This window comes from Tamandua tetradactyla, chromosome 13, assembly GCF_023851605.1.
Source record: "Tamandua tetradactyla isolate mTamTet1 chromosome 13, mTamTet1.pri, whole genome shotgun sequence".
In the NCBI taxonomy this organism is placed as follows: Eukaryota; Metazoa; Chordata; class Mammalia; order Pilosa; family Myrmecophagidae; genus Tamandua; species Tamandua tetradactyla.
In genome coordinates this window covers 24,612,633-24,635,760 of record NC_135339.1, presented here as the reverse complement: position 1 = coordinate 24,635,760, position 23,128 = coordinate 24,612,633, and the positions used below count along the sequence as shown (strand labels likewise).

General features: G+C 36.8%; 1 protein-coding gene across 5 annotated transcripts in view; it reads right to left on the bottom strand.

Annotated features, from left to right (window-relative positions):
* Positions 1-23,128, bottom strand: part of MICU1 (mitochondrial calcium uptake 1) — a 284,544-nt gene that overhangs the window by 31,433 nt on the left and 229,983 nt on the right. For all 5 annotated transcript variants that reach the window (XM_077124976.1, XM_077124978.1, XM_077124977.1 and 2 more), the window contains one exon: positions 19,294-19,402. In XM_077124976.1, coding sequence (XP_076981091.1) covers positions 19,294-19,402 — 109 coding nt within the window. The remainder of the gene's footprint in view (positions 1-19,293; positions 19,403-23,128) is intronic.

The window sequence follows — 23,128 nt, the reverse complement described above, 5'->3', positions numbered from 1 at the left end:
TTCTTGCCCTGCTTGTGTGGTGCCTTCCCCCCACACACACTTAGGAGGGTCTACTTAGATATTATAGACCCCAGCCAGATTTTCCCAGACCAAACTGGCCTCCTATCAGGAGGAAAGAGTCACCTGCGTCGGTTTTCCCTGAGGGTGAAACCCAGCAGGTTGGAAAGACTTTCCTGTGAATTCTCTGGACTCTGTTTTTCTTATCCTGCCCAGTATGTGGCGCTTGTCTGCCTGCAGGTCCCACCAGCATAAGATGATGTGGTACCTTTAACTTTGGCAGACTCTCCCGCTGGGGTGTGGTGGAGACAGAGGAGAGGTTGTAGGCTGTTTTTAATGGCTTCAAATTACCAAGCCCTGGTGTCTGAATTCCTTGATGGAGGGATTCCACCTGGGTGGGGCTTCACCTCTCCCCTGGGGAAGGCACAGGCTCCAGACAAGCCCCCAAAAGAGCTCACTTCTGCCTAAGCCTGGGGCAGTTGCTGCCTGAAAAGTCCTGCCGCTGTATCCAGAGGCAGTCAAGCCTTTGTAGATACACAGCCACAAAAACCTCTGTTTCCTTCTTTTTCTTTTCTCCTTTTTCTGTCAGTCCTGCCCTCTTGGCGCCGGGGCAAAAATGAGCAACCTCTGCTTTGATCAGGTTCACCTAAGCTGGGGGCCTATTTTTAGTAGTCAGAATTTGTTAATTTGTTCCACAATTGGTGTTTGATTGTGCCCAGTCCCTCCTGCTGGTAAAGTCCTTTCCTTTCCAGTCTGGGAAGCGGCCTGTGGGGGAGGGGCGCTGGCCGCCACAGCTTTAGAGACTCACAGTTCTGGGGGGTGCTCGCAGCCGGTCCAGCTGGTCCAGACGGAGGTACACTGTGTCTGGTCACTGATGTGGCCCCAGGAGTTGTTCTCTACTATTTCTGGTTATTTAGTAGTTCGAGAGACTATAATTTTAACACAGAGAGTGACTCATCTTATATCTATTGTCTTTAGTTGGGCTTAAAAAAAAAAAGGTGTACGAATATAAAAAGGAAGCTTATTAATTTTATTTTATAATAAATGATGATTTATAATCTCATATCTTTGGATTTACAGATGCTGTCAAATCTTGTTTTATGAAACAGTGCAATATAGCCAGAGTTATTCTGGAGATCCCTGTGATGCCACATACATACACACACGCGCACACACACACATTACACAAACACATGCAATCTCCACAGAATCATTAACTTTTTTCCTAAAGGATTCTACAAAGGTCAGAGGAGGTTTTTTTTGAACACACAAATGCTATTTTAAACAAAAGCATTTCAGGAGGACCTCATTTTGGCTACTGGCTGGGCAACTTTTTTAGTAAAATTAGACTTAGAGACAGTCTCTTGGATCATCACAAGCAAGATTGTGTTTATAAAACCTCAGTCAGTGCTTTGGAGATATTTAAAATCATACATAACAACGCCCAATGGTAAAATAAGGACATTTTCAGATAAACCAAAACCAAGAGAATTAACTGCTAGCAGATCTTCACTGCAAGAAATTATAAAGGAAATTCTTCAGACTTAAGGCAAGTTGTGGATAAAAACACAAATATTTAGGAAGAAATGGAAAATACTCAAAATGAAAATATGTGAGTAAATATAAAGTATTATTTTTTCTCTTAACTTCTTAAAAAAACACAAAAATAAAAATATTGTATGGCAGGGATTACAACATACATAGAATAAATATTAATGACAAATATAGTATAAAAGATGGGGTAGTGGAAGATGGAATAATACTGATTGCAATATTCTTGTATTTCACTTGAAGTGATATAAATATTAACTTTAAGTAGACCATGAAAAATTATATTGTAATTTCTAGAGAACTATATAATGCAAAGAAGTATACCTAAAACGCCACTCGCTAAACAACAATATGGTGTCTAAAAGAGACACACTTTAAGTAAAATGCACAGATAGGTCAAACATAAAAGAATAAAAAAAGATACACCATGGAAATAATTATTACAAGGAATCTGGAGTATCTTTATTAATATCAGCCAAAATAGACTTCAAGAAATGGAATACACCTAAGGTAAAGGAGTAATATTTCAGTGATAAAATGACCAATTCATCCAGGAAAGCATAATAATCATAAATGTGAATACACTTAATATGAGAGCACAAGATATATGAAGCAAAGACAGAGATCATTCACATGGCAAAACCGGCAAACCTACGTAATCACACCTGGAGACTTTAATACCCCTCTCTCACTAATAACAAAGCAAACAGGCAAAAATGTCAGTAAGGACACGAAGATATGAATAACACTGTCAACCACCTTTGCCTAATTGACATTTATATAACACTATACTCCAAACTGCAGAATACACATTCCTCTGAAATGCGTATGAAACATTCATCAAAAGATTGATTATAGGCTGGACAACAAAGCAAGTCTCAATTATAAAGAGTTGAAATCTTACAGAGTATGTTTTCAGATACAATGAAATTAAAGCAGATTATCAATAATAATAATTTTAGAAAAACACAAAATACATGGAAATTAAGTAACACACTTTAAGTAACCCATGGATCATCAAAGAAATCACTGGGAAAATCAGAAATGTTTCAAACAAGATGATAATGAAAATGTAACATATAAAAATTTGTGGGATATAAATAAAGCAGTGTTTTGCGAGACACTTATAGCTTAAAAAGCTTATTTTAGAAAAGGAAGACACGTCCATCTTAAGAAGATAGAAAAAGCAAAGTAATGTACACTGAAAATAAGTAGAAGGAAAGAAATAACAGACAGGAGCCAAAAATCAATGTAATAGATACTAAGCCACAGAGGAAATTAAGTCATAAGTTGTTTTTATTTTTGGAAGATCAACAAATTGACAAACCTTTAACAAGACTGCATAGGAGAAAAAAAAGAGAGAGAGAGAGGGAGCAGTTATTATTCTCCAGTATCAGGAATGAAAGAGATTTCAGATTCTATAGACATTAAAAGGCTAGTGAGAGAATATTATGAACCACTTTATATCAAATTCAACAATTTAGAAGAAATGGACAAATTTCTCAAAAAACACAGCAGGGGGAGGGATAAATAAGTGAAGCACAGGGAGTTTGTAGGATGGTGAAATTATTCTGAATGTGTGGTAGTTAGGTTCAGGTGTCAACTTGGCCAAGTGAAGGTGCCTAATTCTATTGCTGTGAACAGGAGCCAATGGCATGTGAACCTCATCTATTGCTAATTACACCTGCAGTTGGCTAGGAGGCTGCCTGCTGCAATGAATGATGTTTGATTTAATTGGCTGGATGCTTAAATGAGAGAGCTCAACTGCAGCACAGCCCAAGCAGCTCAGCACACCTCATCTCAGCACTTGCAGCAGGGCCCAGGCCTTTGGAGATGCAGAAAGGGATCACCCTGGAGAAAGTTGTTGGAACCCAGAGGCCTGGAAAGAACGCCAGCAGAGATCGCCCTGTGCCTTCCCATGAAAGAAAGAACCTTAGTTGAAAGTAAGCTGCCTTTCCTCTGAAAAACTGTTCACATTTTTTTCTTTTACATTTTTAAAAACATTTATTAATTAGAAAACAATAACAACAAACAAAAACATTAACATATGATCATTTTGTTCTACATATATAATCAGTAATTCTCAATATCATCACATAGTAGCATATTCATCATTTCTTAGAACATTTGCATCAATTCAGAAAAAGAAATAAAAAGACAACAGAAAAAGAAATAAAATGAAAACAGAAAAAAAAAGAATATATACACCATACCCCTTACCCCTCGCTTTCATTGATCACTAGCATTTCAAACTAAATTTACTTTAACATTTGTTCCCCCTATTATTTATTTTTACTCTGTATGTTCTACTCGTCTGTTGACAAGGTAGATAAAAGGGGCATCAGACACAAGGTTTTCACAATCACACAGTCACATTGTGAAAGCTATATCATTATTCAACCATCCTCAAGAAACATGGCTACTGGAACACAGCTCTACATTTTCAGGCAGTTCCCTCCAGCCTCTCCATTACATCTTGAATAATAAGGTGATATATACTTAATGCATAAGAATAACCTCCAGGATAACCTCTCAACTCTGTTTGGAATCTTTCAGCCATTGCCACTTTGTCTCATTTCACTCTTCCCCCTTTTGGTCGAGAAGGTTTTCTCAATCCCTTGATGCTAAGTCTCAGCGAATTCTAGGGTTTTTCTCAATCCCTTGATGCTGAGTCTCAGCTCATTCTAGGATTTCTGTCCCACATTGCCAGGAAGGTCCACACTCCTGGGAGTCATGTCCCATGTAGACAGGGGGAGGGTGGTGAGATTGCTTGTTGTGTTGACTGGAGAGAGGCCACATCTGAGCAACAAAAGAGGCTCTCTTGGGGGTGAATCTTAGGCCTAAATTTTAAGTAGACTTGACCTATCCTTTGTGGGGTTAAGTTTCATATGAACAAACCCCAAGACTGGGGGCTCAGCCTATAGCTTTGGTTGTCCACACTACTTGTGAGAATATCAAGAATTCAACTTGGGGAAGTTAAATTTCTCCCCGAAGAACTATTCACTTTTAAGTAAATAAATCCCCTTTTATTAAATGCCAATCCATCTCTGGTGTATTGCATTCTGGCAGCTTTGGTAGACTAGAACAGTATGATATGTTAATGGTGGAAGATATCATTATTATTTGTCAAAACCCATAGACCTGTACAATGTAAAGAGTGAATCCTAATGTAAATCATTGACTATATACAGGAATAATAATGTATTAATATTGGTTCACTGGTCGTAACATGTACCATACTAATGCAAGATGGGAATAATAGGGAAAATAGCATGCAGAGGTGGGAATACTACTTGCTCAATCATTTTGTAAATCTAAAACTTTACTAAAAATTAAATATTTTAAAAACTGATATAAGGTAAAACAGAAACTCTAAATACCTGAAGAAATTAAATTCATTATCAAAACTTTCCCACAAAAAAACCCTGCAGCTCAAATGGGTTCACCAGTGACTCCTATCAAACAATTCAGAAAGAAATAAGAACAATCTCCACAAACTCTCCCTGAAAACAGGAGAAAAAAAAATCACAACTCATTTTATGAGGCCTACATACTCTGATACAAAACCTGAAAAGACATTACAAAAAATTACAGATCAATATCCCTCATTATTTAACAAAATATTAGTAAATCAAATCTACCAACATGTATAAAGTCTGATATATCATGGTGAAGCTAGGTTTATTCCAGGATTATGAGGGATTAGCAATATAATCTACTGTATTTAGAGAATGAAGGAAGAAAACTATATGATCTTTTCAACATATACAGAAAAGGTATTCAATAAAATTCAACCCCTATCAATGATAAAAATCCTCTTCAAATTAGGAGCAGAAATAAAATTTCCTTAATCTGATAAAGGGCATTTTGGAAAATCTAACATCAAACTTAATGGTCAAATATTGAATGTGTTCCCTCTAAAATGAAGAAGCCAAGGAAGTCCATTTTCACTACTATTCTCATGGTACTGGTAGTTTAAGTAAGTGCAAAAAGCAAGAAATAAAGGCATAAATATAAAAAAAAGAACTGAAACTCTATCTGTCTGCAGATGACTATGTCAAAAAAAACTAAGGAAACTATAAAAAAACAACTAGAAGAGAGGGTGGGTCTAAGATGGCGGCTTAGTGAGGTTCATCCTCCAGAGCAGCTAGTAAATAGTCAGGAACAGTACAGAACAACTGCTGGGGGACACACAGCATACACTAGTCTGGACAAGCTGGACCAGCTGCAATCCCACCCAGAACTGTGAGCCCCCTAAGCCATGGAGGTTGGCGCTCCACCCCCAGAGGCTGCTTCCCAGAGAAGAAAGGAAAGAGACTTTACTAACAGCAAAGGGCTGAGTGCAACCAAGCTCCAACTGTGGAATTAACTAACAAATTCTGACTACTAAAAATAGACCCCCAGCTCAGCTGAACCTCCAGTAAAAGTTAAGGTTGCTGGTTTTTGCCCCATGGAGGGGGCAGGCTGATGAAAAAAGAAAAAAAAAGTTTTTTTCAGATCAAAATACTTGAAAAGGTCTGGGCCCTGAAGGAAAGGAGGGGGCACATAGCACCTGGAGATACACAGAGCAACGTGCCAACTTGAGCTTTTGATTGGCAAACCCTACAAATGGGGGTCCTGCTCTGAAAATGATTTTTTTTCTTTTCTTTTTTGTGGCTGTGTTTCTATGGCTTGACTGTTCTTTGCATACAACTGCAAGGCTTCTCAGGCTCCAAATGCCCCAGGCAAGGGCCAAATTAAGCTTGTCTGAGAGGCAAAGAGGCTGCTCAAGTGAAAGGAAGTAATTCCCTGGAGGCTGTGCCTTCCCCAGGAAGGGGTGGGGTCTAGTTCAGGTGGAATCCCTCGTTCAAGGAATTCAGATAAAGCCAGACTACAACCTCCCCTCTGTCTCTACCATGCCCCAGCAGGAAGAGTCTGCTGAAGTTAAAGGTACTGCAACACTTGATGCTGGTGGGAACTGCAGGCACACAAGCACCACATACTGGGCAGGATGGGAAAAACAGAGTCTACAGGCTTCATAGGAAAGTCTTTCAACCTGCTGGGTCTCACTCTCAGGGTAAGCTGATGCAGGTGACTCTTTCCTCCTGAGGGGAGGCCAGTCTGATATCGGAAAATCTGACTGGGGTCTATAATACCTAAGTAGACCCTCCTAAGGAAAAAAAAAAGGCACCATACAGGTAGGGCAAGAAACTAGAAAACAAGAACTGAAAAATTCTGATCTGCTAAACAAAACATAGGCTAGAGGTCTAGAATAAGCTGAACTGAATGTCAAAGAATAGACAGATGACAAAGTCATCCAGCAAGAAAATCCTAAGTAAAAAAGTGAAGACAATCTCCAGAATAAACTAATTAAGGAAATTAAATGTCTAGACGCCAGCAAAAAATAATATCATACTAGGAAAATTGAAGATACCCAGTCAAAGGAACAAACCAACAATTCAAATGAGATACAGGAGTTGAAACAGTTAATTCAGGATATTCAAACTGAAATGGAAAATTTCATCAAAAATCAACTCAGTTAATTGAGGGAGGATATAAAGAAGGCAAGGAACGAACAACAAGAAGAAACTGAAAGTCTGAAAAAGCAAATCACAGACTTATGGGAATGAAAAGCACAGTTAGAAGAAATGAAAAAACTATGGAAACCTACAATATTAGATTTCAAGAAGCAGAAGAAAGGATTAGTAACCTGGAGGATGGGACATCTGAAATACAACAAGCAAAAGAAAATATAGAGAAAAGAATAGAAAAATATGAGCAGGGACTCAGGGAACTGAATGACAGCATGAAGTGCATGAATATACGTGTTGTGGGTGTCCAAGAAGGAGAGGAGAAGGGAAAAGGAGGAGAAAAACTAATGGAGGAAATCATCACTGAAAATTTCCCAACTCTTACAAAAGACTTAATATTAAAGTTCCAAAAAATGCAGCATACCCCAAACAGAATAGATTCAAATAGATATACTCCAAGACACTTACAAATCAGCTGTCAAAGAGAAAGAGAGACTCTTGAAAGCAGCAAGAGAAAAACAATCCATCACATGCAAGGGAAGCCCAATAAGACTATATGCAGATTTCTCAGCAGAAACCATGGAGGCAAGACAGTGGTATGATATACTTAAGATACTAAAAGAGAAAAACTGCCAACCAAGAATTCTATATCCAGCAAAATTGTCCTTCAAAAATGAGGGGGAAATTAAAACATTTTCAGTCAAAAAAACCACCAAGAGAATTTGTGACCAAGAGACTGGCTCTACAAGAAATATTAAAGGGAGCATAGAGACAGATCGGAAAAGACGGCAGAGAGAGGTGTGGAGAAGAGTGTAGAAATGAAGTCTATCAGTAAAGGTAAAAAGAAGAAAAATTAGATATGACATATAAAATCCAAAAGGCAAAATGGTAGAAGAAAGTACTGCCCTTACAGTTACAACACTAAATGTTAATGGATTAAACTCCCCAATCAAAAGACATACTGGCAGAATGAATTAAAGACAGGATCCATTATATGTTGTCTACAGGAGATGCATTTTAGACCCAAGGATAAACACAGGTCTAAAATGAAAGGTTGGTGTTCTAGTTTGCTAGCTGCTGGAATGCAACACACCAGAGAGGGACTGGCTTTTAATAAAAGGGGATATATTTTGTTAGTTCTTCAGAGGAAAGGCAGCTAACTTTTCACTGAGGTTCTTTCTTACGTGGGAAGGCACAGGATGGTCTGTGCTGGCCTTCTCTCCAGGCCACTGGGTTCCAACAACTTTCCCCAGGGTGATTTCTTTCTGCATCTCCAAAGGCCTGGGCTGAGCTGCGAGTGCTGAGATGAGGTATGCTGAGTTGCTTGGGCTGTGCTACATTGAGCTCTCTCATTTAAGCACCAGCCAATTAACTCAACCGTCATTCATTGCAGCAGGCACGCCTCCTAGCCAACTGCAGATGTAATCAGCAACAGATGAGGTTCAAGTACCATTGGCTCATGTACCAGCAACAGAACTAGGTGCCTTCACCTGGCCAAGTTGACAACTGAATCTGACTACCACAGTTGGGAAAAGATATTTCATGCAAACAACAATCAGGAAAGAATAGGAATAGCTATACTAATTTCCAAGAAATTAGAGTTCAAATGTAAAACAAAACACAAAGAGGACACTATGTATTAATAAAAGGAACAATTCAACAAGAAGACTTAACAATCAAAAATACATATGCACCAAGCCAGAATGTTCCAAAATACATGAGGCAAACACTGAAAATAGAAATAGACACATCTACCGTAATAGTAGGAGACTTCAATTCCCTGCTCTCATCAATGGACAGAACATCTAGGCAGAGGATCAATTAAGAAAGAGAAAATTTGAATAATACAATAAAGGAATTAGACCTAGCAGACATTCATAGAACATTATACCACAAACAATAGGATACATCTTTTTTTCAAGGGCTCATGGATCATTCTTAAGGGTAGACCATATGCTCACTCACAAAGCAAGTCTCAATAAATTTAAAAAGACTGAAATAATACAAAACACTTTCTCAGATCATAAAGAATGAACTTGGAAATCAATAATAGGCAGAGGGCCAGAAAATTCACTAATATATGGAGGCCTAATACCACACTTTTAAACAACCAGTAGGTCAAGGAAGAAATTACAAGAGAAATCAGTAAATGTCTCGAGGCAAATGAAAATGAAAACACAACATATCAAAATTTATGGGATGCTGCAAAGGCAGTGCTAAGAGGGAAATTTAGTGCCCTAAATGCCTATATCAAAAAAGATGGAAGAGAAAAAATGGAGAAATTAACTCTCCACTTGGAAGAACTAGAGAAAGAACAGCAAACTAACCCCAAAGCAAGCAAAAGGAAAGAATTAATGGAGATTAGAACAGAAATAAATGAAATTGAGAACATGAAAACAGTCAAGAAAATCAACAAAACCAGAAGTTGGTTCTATGAGAAAATCAGTAAGATTGATGGACCCTTAGCAAAGATGACAAAAAGAAGAGAGAGTATGCAAATAAATAAAATCAGAAATGGAAGAGGAGACATAACCACTGACCATATAGAAATAAAGGAGGTAATGAGAGGTATGAACAACTTTATGCTAATAAAACTAGACAATGTAGATGAAATGCAAAACTTCCTAGAAATGCATGAACAACCAACATTGACTCGAGAAGAAATAGACGACCTCAACAAACCAATTACAAGTAAAGAAATTGAGTTAGTCATTAAGAAGCTCCTCAAAAAGAAAAGTCCAGAACCAGACAGCTTCACATGTGAATTCTACCAAACATTCCAGAAAGAATTAGTACCAATCCTGCTCAAACTCTTCAAAAAAATTGAAGAGGAGGGAAGGCTACCTAACTCATTCTATGAAGTCAACATCACCCTCATACCAAGCCAGAAAAAGATATTACAAGAAAAGAAAATTACATACCAATTTCTCTAATGAATATAGATGCAAAAATTCTCAACAAAATTCTAGCAAATCGAATCCAGTAGCATATTAAAAGAATTATACATCATGACCAAGTAGGATCCATCCCAGGTATGCAAGGATGGTTCAACATAAAAAAATCATTTAATGTAATACACCATATCAACAAATCAAAGCAGAAAAACCACATGATCATCTCAATTGATACAGAAAAGGCATTTGACAAAATTCAACATCCTATCTTGTTGAAAACACTTCAAAGGATAGGAGTAGAAGGAAGTTCCTCAAAATAATAAGGAGAATATATGAAAAACCCACAGCTAGCATCATCTTCAATGGGAAAAACTGAAAACTTTCCCCCTAAGATCAGGAACAAGACAAGGATGTCCACTATCACCATTGTTATCCAACATTGTGTTGGAAGTTCTAGCCAGAGCAATTAGACAAGAAAAAGAAATATAAGACATCAAAATTGGAAAGGAAGAAATTCCAAGAATTTCCATATCATCACTCTTGCAGATGATATGATACTATATGTCAAAAACCCTGAAAAATCCATAGCAAAACTACTAGAGCTAATAAATGAGTACAACAAAGTGATAGGTTACAAGTTTACTCAAAAATCTGTAGTGTTTCTATACACTAGTAATGAGGGGGGAATAAAAAAATCCATTTAATATTGTAACCAAAAGAATAACATATTTAGGAATAAATTTAACTAAGGTTACAAAAGACCTATACAAAGAAAACTACAAGAAATTGCTAAAAGAAATCACAGAAGAACAAAATAAATGGAAGGGCACACTGTGTTCATGGATTGGAAGACTAAATATAGTTAAGATGTTAATTCTACCTAAATTGATTTATAGAGTCAATGCAATACCAAATAAAATCCCAAAAAGTTACTTTTCAGAAATAGAAAAAACAATAACCAAATTTATCTGGAAAGGTAGGGTTCCCTGAATAGCTAAAAATATCCTGAGAAAGAAAAATGAAGTCGGAGGTCTCACACTACCTGACTTTATGAAGCTGTATTACGAAGCATATTACGAAGCTACAGTGATTAAAACAGCATGGTACTAGCATAAAGATACATATACCAACCAATGGAATCGAATAGAGTGTTCAGATATACACCCTCTCATCTATGGACAATTGATCTTTGATAAGGCAGTCAAGCCAACTCACCTGGGACAGAATAGTCTCTGCAATAAATGGTGCCTGGAGAACTGGATATCCACATGCAAAAGAATGAAGAAGGATCCATATCTCACACCCTATACAAAATTTAACTCAAAATGGATCAAAGACCTAAACATTAGCTCTAAGATCATAAAACTGTTTGAAGAAAATGTAGGGAAATACCTTATAAATCTTATAATAGGAGGTGGTTTCCTAGACCTTACACCCAAAGTACGAGCATTGAAGAAAGAAATAAATGGGAGCTCCTCAACTAAACTCTTTTGTACATCAAAGAACTTTGTCAAGAAAATAAAAAGACAGCCTAAACAATGGGAGACAATATTTGGAAATGACATATCGGATAAGGGTCTAATATCTAGAATATATAAAGAGATTGTTCAACTCAACAACAAAAAGACAAACAACCCAATAAGAAAATGGGCAAAAGACATGAACAGACACTTCTCAGAAGAGGAAATACAAATGGCTAAAAGCCATGAAAAGATGCTCAACTTCCCTGGTTATTAGGGAAATGCAAATCAAAACCACAATGAAATTTCATCTCACACTCACCAGAATGGCCATTATCAATAAAACAGAAAATGACAAGTGCTTTAGAGGATGTGGAGAAACAGGCACATTTATCCACTGTTGGTGGGAATGTAAAATGTACAACCATTGTGGAAGGCAGTTTGGCAGTTCCTCAGGAAGCTAAGTATAGAACTGCCATATAATCTGGCAATACCATTGCTAGGTATCTACTCAGAGGACATGAGGGCAAGGACACAAATGGGCATTTGCACACCAATGTTTATAGCAGCACTATTTACAACTGCAAAGAGAGATGGAAACAGCCAAAATGTCCATCAACAGACGGGTGGCTAAACAAACTGTGGTATATACATATGACGGAATATTATGCAGCTGCAAGACAGAATAAAGTCATAAAGCATATAACAACATAGATGGACCTTGAGGACATTAAGCTGAGTGAGATTAGCCTGAAACAAAATGACAGTGCAGGGTCTCACTGTTATGAACTAACATTAATGAATGAACTTGGAGAATTTCAGTTAAGAAAAGGGGCCATCAAGAGACAGAAATAGGGTAGATTCTGGGTAATTGGAGCTGAAGGGATACAATCAACAAGACTGATTGTAAAAATTCAGAAATGGATAGCACAATACCACCTAATTGTGGCACAATAATGTTAGTACACTGAATGAAGCTGAATGTGAGAATGACAGAGGGAGGAGGGCTGGAGACCAGAAGGAAAGACAGATGATAAAGACTGAGATGGTATAATCTAGGAATGCCTAGAGTGTACAATGATAGTGACTAAATGTACAAATTAAAAAACGTTTTTGTATAAGGAAGAACAAAGGAATGTCAATATTACAGGGTGTTGAAAAAATGGTAACTCATATTTAAAAATTTTAACTTACATGTGAGACTAAAGCAAAAAATGTTTGTTTGGTACAAAATTTATATTTTGACTACTGCATTTCCTAATATAACTTATATGGACAGTTTAACTGGACACCATAAATACATGGAACCTTGAATAGGGCTGGAGATTTTGTAGGTTTGTCCAGAGTGAGGCCCCAATAAATCTGAGTAATTTGAACAATGAATAAAAAAGTATTTGCAGACTTCCGGAGAAGATGGCGGCTTAGTAAGACGCGCGGGTCTTAGTTCCTCCTCCAGAAAAGCAACTAAAGAAACAGAAACAATACGAAACAGCTCCCGGAGTCACGACAGAGACCAAAAAGACAGCGTACCCCATTCTGGAACAGCTGAACGGGCAGGGAGAATCTGCTGCGGTGAGATACCCGAGGGGCGCGCGTTTTCCCGGCCGGGGCTGCTGGAGACTGGGGTCCCCTCCACGCACGTGGCTCCCGGGTCTGACTGGGAACGTTGGATAGCGGGGCCCTCCCGTCACGCTTGGCGTTTCGGGCCAGCTGGGCAATTGGGACCGGCACTCTCCCAAGCCGCGGCGGCCAGCGACCCCCACCTCCACGCGCGGTTTCCCAGGCCGACTGCCGTGCAGACAGACGAGCGCCACGAGCACCACCTACTGGGCAGGAAAAGAAAAACAGAGCCCAGAGATTTCACAGAAAAAGCTTTCAACCAGCTGGGTCCCACACCCAGGGAAATCTGATCAAATGCCCAGACACCAGCAGAAAATAATGGATGACGCTCAGAAAATTGAAGATATGGCCCAGTCAAAGGAACAAACCAATAGTTCAAATGAGATACAGGAGCTGAGACAACTAATGCTGAATATACGAACAGAAATGGAAAAATTCTTCAAAAACCAAATCAATAAATTGAGGGAGGACATGAAGAAGACATGGGCTGAACAAAAAGAAGAAATAGAAAATCTGAAAAAACAAATCACAGAACTTATGGGAGTGAAGGACAAAGAAGAAAAAATGGAAAAAACAATGGATACCTACAATGGTAGATCTAAAGAGACAGAAGCTACAATTAGTGAACTGGAGGATGGAACATCTGAATCCCAAAAAGAAACAGAAACTATAAGGAAAAGAATGGAAAAACTTGAGCAGGGGATCAGGGAACTGAATGACAATATGAAGCGCACAAATATACATGTTGTGGGTGTCCCAGAAGGAGAAGAGAAGGGAAAAGGAGGAGAAAAACTAATGGAAGAAATTATCACTGAAAATTTCCCAACTCTTATGAAAGACCTAAATTTGCAGATCCAAGAAGTGCAGAGCACCCCAAAGAGAATAGACCCAAACAGGCGTTCTCCAAGACACTTACTAGTTAGAATGTCAGAGGTCAAAGAGAAAGAGAGGATCTTGAAAGCAGCAAGAGAAAAACAATCTGTCACATACAAGGGAAATCCAATAAGACTATGTGTAGATTTCTCAGCAGAAACCATGGAAGCTAGAAGACAGTGGGATGATATATTTAAATTACTAAAAGAGAAAAACTGCCAACCAAGATTCCTATATCCAGCAAAATTGTCCTTCAAAAATGAAGGAGAAATTAAAACATTTATAGACAAAAAGTCACTGAGAGAATTTGTGACCAAGAGACCAGCTCTGCAAGAAATACTAAAGGGAGCACTAGAGTCAGATACGAAAAGACAGAAGAGAGAGGTATGGAGTAAAGTGTAGAAAGAAGGAAAATCAGATATGATATATATAATACAAAAGCCAAAATGGTAGAGGAAAATATTATCCAAACAGTAATAATACTAAAAGTTAATGGACTGAATTTCCCAATCAAAAGACATAGAATGGCAGAATGGATTACGACCCAGCAATACCACTGCTAGGTATCTACTCAAGGGACTTAAGGGCAAAGACACAGACGGACATTTGCACACCAGTGTTTATAGCAGCATTATCTACAATTGCAAAGAGATGGAAACAGCCAAAATGTTCATCAACAGACGAGTGGCTAAACAAACTGTGGCGTATACCTACGATGGAATATTATGCAGCTTTAAGACAGACTAAACTTATGAAGCATGTAATAACATGGATGGACCTAGAGAACATTATGCTGAGTGAGTCTAGCCCAAAACTAAAGGACAAATAATGTAAGGTCCCACTGATGTGAACCGACATTCGAGAATCAGCTTGGAATATATCATTGGTAACAGAGACCAGCAGGAGTTAGAAACAGGGTAAGATAATGGGCAATTGGAGCTGAAGGGATACAGACTGTGCAACAGGACTAGATACAAAAACTCAAAAATGGACAGCACAATAATACCTAGGTGTAATGTAACTAGGTTGGAACACTGAATGAAGCTGCACCTGAAATATGGTTTTTTGTTTGTTTGTTTGTGTGTTTGTATCTTTTGTTTTTGTTTTTTTCTTTTTCCTTTTTATATATATATATATATTATTAGTATTATTATTTTAATTCTCTTCTCTATATTAACATTCTATATCTTTTTCTGCTGTTTTGCTAGTTCTTTTCCCAGATCGATGCAAATGTACTAAGAAATGATGATCATACATCTATGTGATGATACTAAGAATTACTGAGTGCATTTGTAGAATGGAATGATTTCTAAATGTTGTGTTAATTTCTTTTCTTTTTTTTGATTAATAAAAAAATTAAAAAAAAAAAAAAGTATTTGCAAAGTCCCCTTGGGGGAACGGCGAGAAAGGGAAAAATTCAACTCTCCAATTTGGAGAATTCCTGATATTCTCGCAAGCAGTGGGGATAACCAAATAAATAGGCCGAGCCCTCAATTTGAGGTTTGTTCATATGAAACTTATCGCTGCAAAGGACAGACTAAGCCTACTTAAAATTAGGCCTAAGAGTCACCCCCAGAAAACCTCTTTTGTTGTTCAGATATGGCCTCTCTCTCAGCCAACATACCAAGCAAACTCACTGCCCTCCCCCTCATTACGTGGGACAGAAGTCCTAGAATGAGCTGGGACTCAGCAACAACGGATAGAGAAAACCTTCTCGACCGAAAGGGGGAAGAGAGAAATGAGACAAAATAAAGTGTCAATGGCTGAGAGATTTCAAACAGAGTTGAGAGGTTATCCTGGAGGTTATTCTTACACATTTTGTAGATATCCCCTTTATAGTTTAGGGTGCATTAGAGTGGCTAGAGGGATGTGCCAGAAACTGTAGAGCTGTGTTCCAGTACCATGTTTCTTGAAGATGAATGTATAATGACATAGCTTTCGCAATTACTCAAATTGACAGATGAGTAAAAAATATGGATTAAAAATAAATAAATAATAGAGGGAACAAAAGTTAAAATAAATTGAGTAGATTGAAATACTAGTGAACAATGAAAGGAAGTGGTAAGGAGTATAGAAAAAAAATAGGGGGAACAAAGGTTAAAATCTATTGAGTAGATGGAAATACTAGTGGTCAATGAGAGGAAGGGATTAGGGGTATGGTATGTTGAGTTTTTTCTTTTTATTCCTTTTTCTGGAGTGATGCAAATGTTCTAAAAAAAGATCATGTGATGAATATACTATGTGATGATATTGTGAGCCATTGATTGTACACCATACACGGAATGTTTGTATGTTAAGAATGTTCACGTTTATATGTTGTTTTGGTTTGATAATAGAAAATAAAAAAAACCAACTAGAAGAGTTTGGAATTTAGTAAGAGCTCAGAATACAAGATAATATATAAAAATCAATAGTATTTTAATACTAACAGTAAGCAACTAGAAAATGAAATAAAAATTCTAAATATGATAGCATCAAAAAATAAAGTTCTTAGCAAACACTTAAACAAAAACACTGCTGAGAGAAATTACAGACTATCTAAATAAATGAAGAGATACATCTTGCTCATGAATTAGAAGACTTGATATCATTAAGACGTCAAATTCTTCTCAAGTTGATCTATATATTCAATATAATTTGAATCATAATCTCACTCTTTTGGATAAAAGGTATAAGCTGATTAAAAAACATGTATAGAAATCAAAGGAAGAACCTAGAAGAATGAATAGAGAGTTAAGGCTTAAAATGTACAGAGTTCCTATTTGGAATGGTGGAAAAGTTTTGGTAACAGATGGTAATAGCAGCACAATATTGTGAACATAATTAACAGCACTGGAATATATATCTGAATGTGGATAAGAGAGGAAATGTTAGGTTATGTACATGGTAATAGAATAAACATTTTTAAAAATCCATGAAAACCTACTACACAAATAGCAAGCCCTAAGATAAAACATTGACAATAGTTACGAGTATAATTATAAAAATGTGCTTTCATCAGTGTAACAAATGTCACACACCAAGCCAAGGTGTTACTAATGGGGGGATATATGGGAACCCTGTATTTTATGCATGATTGTTCTGTAAACCCACAATTTGTCTAATTAAAACAAAAAACATTTGTGCATGGAGATTTTTGGATAAAAGTGGTAATTTAACATATTTGTTTATCTTTATCCCTTCTAAAACTATACTAAGATGAAACTGAGGGAATAAAAAAGGTATACATGCACAAGAAAAATGTGTAGCAAAGGATAAATTTCTAGAAAACTTTGAAATGGGATATTGACATATTAGAGTGCAACAACCACAAAAACTTATATGGAAATTTAAAGGAATGACCTAGAATAACCAAAGCAATCTTGAAAAAGAACAAACAAGTTGGGAGGGTAGTCTTCATATAAAGCTATAGTATTTAAGTCATGGGTATGGGCATAAGGATAGACACAAACATAAACATAAGAGAACAGAGAGCCCAGAAATAGAGTCACACTTAAAAGGTCATTTGATTTTTGACAAAGACGCTAAATACAATTAATGGAAGGCCTTTTGAACAAATAGTACTGGTACAATTGTATATCCATATAGAAAAAGCAATCTTGATCATCACTTCACACCGTATCTGGAAATGAACTGAAGGTGGATCATATATGCAAATATCAAACGAAAACAACAAAGCTTCTAGGAGAAAACATGGAAGGATATCTTCACAGTTTGCCAATAGATAAAGTTTATTAGACAGGAACCTGAAAGCCATAATCAAAAAATAAAATTTACATTAATTAGACTACATCAAAATTAAAAGTTTTCTGCTCATTAAAGACACCAATAAGGAAGTGAACAGACCAGCCAGATTAAGAAAATAGCTGCAAAGTATATATTTGATAAAGGATTTGTTTCTAGGATATATATATGTTTCAATAATAAAAAGACAAGCAATCTAATTTTTAAAAAATCAAAAGATTTGAACAGATATTTCACCAGAGAATAAATGTGAATGACAAGAACACAAACAAATGCTTAATAAAAGTAGTCATCAGGGAAATAGTAACTAAATCCTCAATGAGATACCTTAACATACACCATAACGACTGAAATTAAATAGGCTGACACCTCCAGTTGTTGACAAATTTGTGAAACAAACAGAACTGTTGTACACTGTTGACAGAAGTGTAAAAAGATACACTGTGGAAAAGGGTGTAACAGTGTTTTAATAAACTAAATACTAGCTTATCCTCGGACCTAACAATTCTATTCCTAGGTATTTACCTAAGAGAAATGAAAATACATGTCCTCAAAAAAGACTTGCACAAGAAAGTGTGTAGCAACTTTATTCATGATAAAGCTGGAAACAGCCAAAGGTGTCCATCAAGAGAAGAATGGATAAGCAAACCGGTGTATTCATACAATAGATTACTGCCTGTCATAAAAAAAGGAACAAACCACTGACATATGAACAACAAAGATGGATCTCAAAAACATTACGCTGAGAGAAACCTTAGAAAGAGTACACATTGCATAACTCCTTTTACGAAAAGTACTAGAAGAAGCAAAATTAACGTATGGTGGGGAAAAAAATAAAATAATTTTTGCCTCTGGATGGGTGGGGGAAGAAACTGACTGTGAAAGGGGCTATGACATTTTAAACAAATACTGAATTTTAGTTAATAATATTCATGCTGAAGTGTTTAGAAGTGAAATGTATTTATATCTGCAACTTATTTTGGATGCATTAAAAAATAAGAGATTGATAAAGAGCTAAAGGGATGAATATATAGATATAAGATAAAGAAAAAAGAGTAAAGTGTTAATTTAGTTGGACATATGGGTATTCTTTAAATAATTATTTCAACTGTCTGAAAATTGTCATAATAAAATGGGGGGAAGTTTTGCTTTCAATTCCTCTGCTCCCACAAGCTTCCTGAACTAACTGGAAACTGGATTTGCATGAAGTAAGCCAATAGGGGGTGCTATTCCCAAAGTCATGATTTTCTTTTTAAAGAAATATACTTGAACACAAGAAATAAATCAGACCACATTCCTTTTCATCAAAGACATGAATTAAAATGCTAATGATGTCAGCTTCACATTATGTATGTCACCTCTCTGGCTCAGATGAGAGAAGTTCCACAGTTTTATGCACTGTGCCTCAGCACAGATGAATATTTCCCAGGCTAATAATACTTAAAGATGGGCCTCGGCCTTAACTATAGCCTTTAGCACAAGAAAATATATTTGTCGAGTTTGGCATCTCAGGGTGAAATGCAAGGCTTATGCAATGTCAACTAAACAAAACAAGAAAAACTCACATTACTGTTGAGGGACAGTCACAACAGATTACAGAGTCAATGTTTATACCTTCAAGAAAAAAATGTTAGGTTTCATTACCTTTATCAAGAGACGCCCCAGCCATATGATAAAAACTCAGTGCAGTGTCTACATCATTAATATTCTTTAGGAAAGTAAAGAAGTTTTCCACCTCCTGAAATGTCAGGCCCTAAAAGAGAGCAAGGTTAAGCCAGAAACTGTAACAAAAAGCAGCGTAAAATGCAGAAAACTAGGCAGTTATTCATAACGGTAAATCAAAAGTTTGTGCTTACGTCTAAAACCGACACAATAAATCAGTCAAGGAATGTTAAATTTGTACATAAAAGGGGAACAAAAATGCTAGAAATTACCCTGGGACAGGTAAATTGGTTAAGTGCTTCCCTTTGTATAGAAAATTTTACATAGAGCTGCTTACAGTGATGGCTGGCTATCTTTAATGAAAAAATTTCTGACGGTGCTCTCCAATTAGCTACAAATATCTATTAAGACACTTTCTAAATAAGCTATAGCCATTTGATCTGTCATATAATTTAAGAAGACCAGAGGCTGGACTTCCATTTTACTAATATGTTCACAGGTCAGATAAACTTTTTGCAGCTTAAGCTAATTAGGGCATCACCAAAGTCAGTGATATACAGGGGAAGAGTTTCAGTATTTAGTAGACCCCAAGCATGGGGAAGCTGCTCATTATCTCAATTTAATAGCACTAACTAAGCAATTTGTCACTTAACTTCAGTCTGATGAAACTCTGTGAATGAAGTAATTATTTTCAAAAGCATGTTAAAGATTTGCTTCTCTCTAAATCTATTTTCTATGTGGGCTTAAGAGAGAATAGTTGTAAGAACAGGGGTTATGGGGTGTTCCTTTACAGGGAAGAACATTTGCTTATTTCCCACTTCTCACACATCATGCTGGGATGAAAATAATACAGTTTTTAAGAAGTGAACAATATTGGGGATGTCCCCAGACAGTGAGGTTAGGTTAATGCCTTCTGATGAAGCATCAGGTCCTCAAAGGAATGTAGATGTAATTGGATTGGTGCTGCTCCTCTTCCTTCCATTTCTACAAACTACAGAGTTCAGGAATGCAGCGATAAGGAAACCTTAAAACAGACAATCTAAAATCTTATGCAATTTATAGTTCTTTTCAAACTGGATCAACAGTATACTCATTTTACCAGTTAAACAGAGAGCTGAAATATTGTATATATCATGATGTCATATGATCTTTTACACTTTTTTCCCTTAGAATCAAAGAATGAAAAAAAACCCACTTTATATTGTGGAATATAATGATCATATAGAAGGCACATAATAAACGGATATAAAACTTAACTAACTGTGGAAAAAATGAGCACCCATAGAACTTTCATTCAGGTCAAGAAACAGACCATTATCAGCATCCTGTCAGGTCCCCACTCCCCACGTGCCCCTTCCTAATCAAGCCTCTCTTCCTGCCTAGGGGCAATCGCTATTTTGACAAGGAATTCATTTCCCTGCTTTTCTTTATAGCATTACTATCTATTTATGTATCCTTAAACAGTAACAGTAGTTTAATTTTGTCTGTTTTTGCATCTTATAAATGGAATTGTGACATATTTATTATGCGTATGGATTCTCTATAAGATTTGCCCATGTTTTTGTATATATCTAAAGTTCATTTATTTCTATTGCTATAAAGTATTCCACTGTGTGAGTACACCACAATTTGTTAACCACTCTATTGTTAATGGCTGTTTGGGTTGTTTCTAGTTTTTGATGATTATGAACAGAGAAGTATTTGTATTTAAGCATTCATTCAAACATTTATGGAAAACCTACTATGTATCAAGCTCCATAATTTTTGACAGTGAATAGAAGGCCTGAATTAAATAAATTTTCCCTAACTTGAGGCCATTCTCTTGGTTTGATTTAGAGGATCCAGAGGGTAGGACTCACTCCTTACAAAGATGCCATACTATGCTATTAAATGTAAGCACTAGGCAAGAATGATCCTTAGAGAGGAGAGTTGCTAGACCAGAAGTACAGGTTCTACAAGATTACTGCTTGAGGATGGAGCCACTGACACAACCTTTCTTCCCATCCATCAAAAGACAAGCTAACTCTTCTACTTTTCTCATTAAAGCTTAAGATTTCTATAGGGACAGGTTTTGAATTATTGAAAGGGTTTTTGAGGCTAAAATGTTAACATACAATTCCTATAACTGAAAGCGCATGGTAGAGGAAATGCTTCATACTCTAATAAACAATTTCTCATGTTCATCAATCAATTTATTATGAAACCTCAAATACTATAGCTCAAGACCAGTGTGCTCATCCTAAGAATTATTTGAGAGCAGACAGAACAATTTGAATTAAGAGACTTATTCATCTGATGATTTAGAAAAACAGTGGATATAAGTCACATTATCTGCCAATATTAAATCCAAACATGAAAACTTTGCCTTCATAACATAGATATAATAAAAATTTTTTATTGAGAACTACTAACCACTCAGCACTATGCAGTGAGGAAAATAACTTTGCATTGGAATTACAATGATAGTGACTGTGCCGGCTTGAAAGGATGTATGTCCCCTAGAAAAGCCATGTTTTAATCAAAATCCCATTTTGTAAAGGCAGAATAATCCCTATTCAATATTGTATGTTTGAAACTGTAATCAGATCATCTCCCTGATATGTGATTAAATCAAGAGTGGTTGTTAAACTGGATTAGGTGATGACATGTCTCCACTCATTTGGGTGGGTCTTGAGAAGTTTCTGGAGTCCTATAAAAGAGAAAACATTTTGGAGAATGGAGATTCAGAGAGAGCAGAGAATGCTGCAGCACCATGAAGCAGACTCAACTAGCCAGCGACCCTTGGAGATGAAGAAGGAAAACGCTTCCCAGGAGCTTTGTGAAGGGAGGCCAGGAGAGAAAGCAAGCAAACGATGCTGTGTTTGCCACATGCCTTTCCAGATGAGAAAGAAACCCTGAACTTCATTGACCTTCTTCAACCAAGGTATCTTTCCCTGGATGCCTTTGATGGACATTTCTATAGACTTGTTTTAATTGGGACATTTTCTCGGCCTTAGAACTGTAAACAAGCAAACTTACTAAATCCCCCTTTTTAAACGTCATTCCGTTTCTGGTATATTGCATTCCAGCAGCTAGCAAACTAGAACAGTGACTAAATGTACAAATTAAAAAATGTTTTTGCATGAGGAAGAACAAAAGAATGTCAATATTACAGGGTGTTGAAAATAGATGGTAATTCATATTTTAAAACTTTAACTTATGTGTGAGACTAAAGCAAAAAATGTTTATTTGGTACAAAATTTATATTTTGACTAGTGCATTTCCTAATACAATGTATGTGGACAGTTTAATTGAACACCATAAGTAAATGGAACCTTGAGTAGGGCATGAGATTTTGTTGGTTTGTCCAGAGTGATGCCCCGATAAATCCAAGTGATTTGAACAGTGAATAAAAAAGTATTTGCAAAGTCCCCTTGGGGGAATGGCGAGAAAGGGGGAAAATTCAACTTCTCCATGTAGAGAATTCCTGATATTCTCACAAGCAGTGAGGACAACCAAATCAATAGGCCAAGCCCTCAATCTTGGGATTTGTTCATATGAAACTTATCCCTGCAAAAGACAGGCTAAGCCTACACAAAGTTAGGCCTAAGAGTCACCCCCAAAGAACCTCCTTTGTTGCTCAAATGTGGCCTCTCTCTCTCTCAGCCAAAACGACAAGCAAACTCACTGTCCTCCCTCTCTCTAAGTGGGACATGACTCCCAGGGGTGTAAACCTTCTTGGTAATGTGGGACAGAAATCCTAGAATGAGCTGGGACTCAGCATAAAGGGGTTGAGAAAACTTTCTCGACCAAAACGGGGAAGCGTGAAATGAGACAA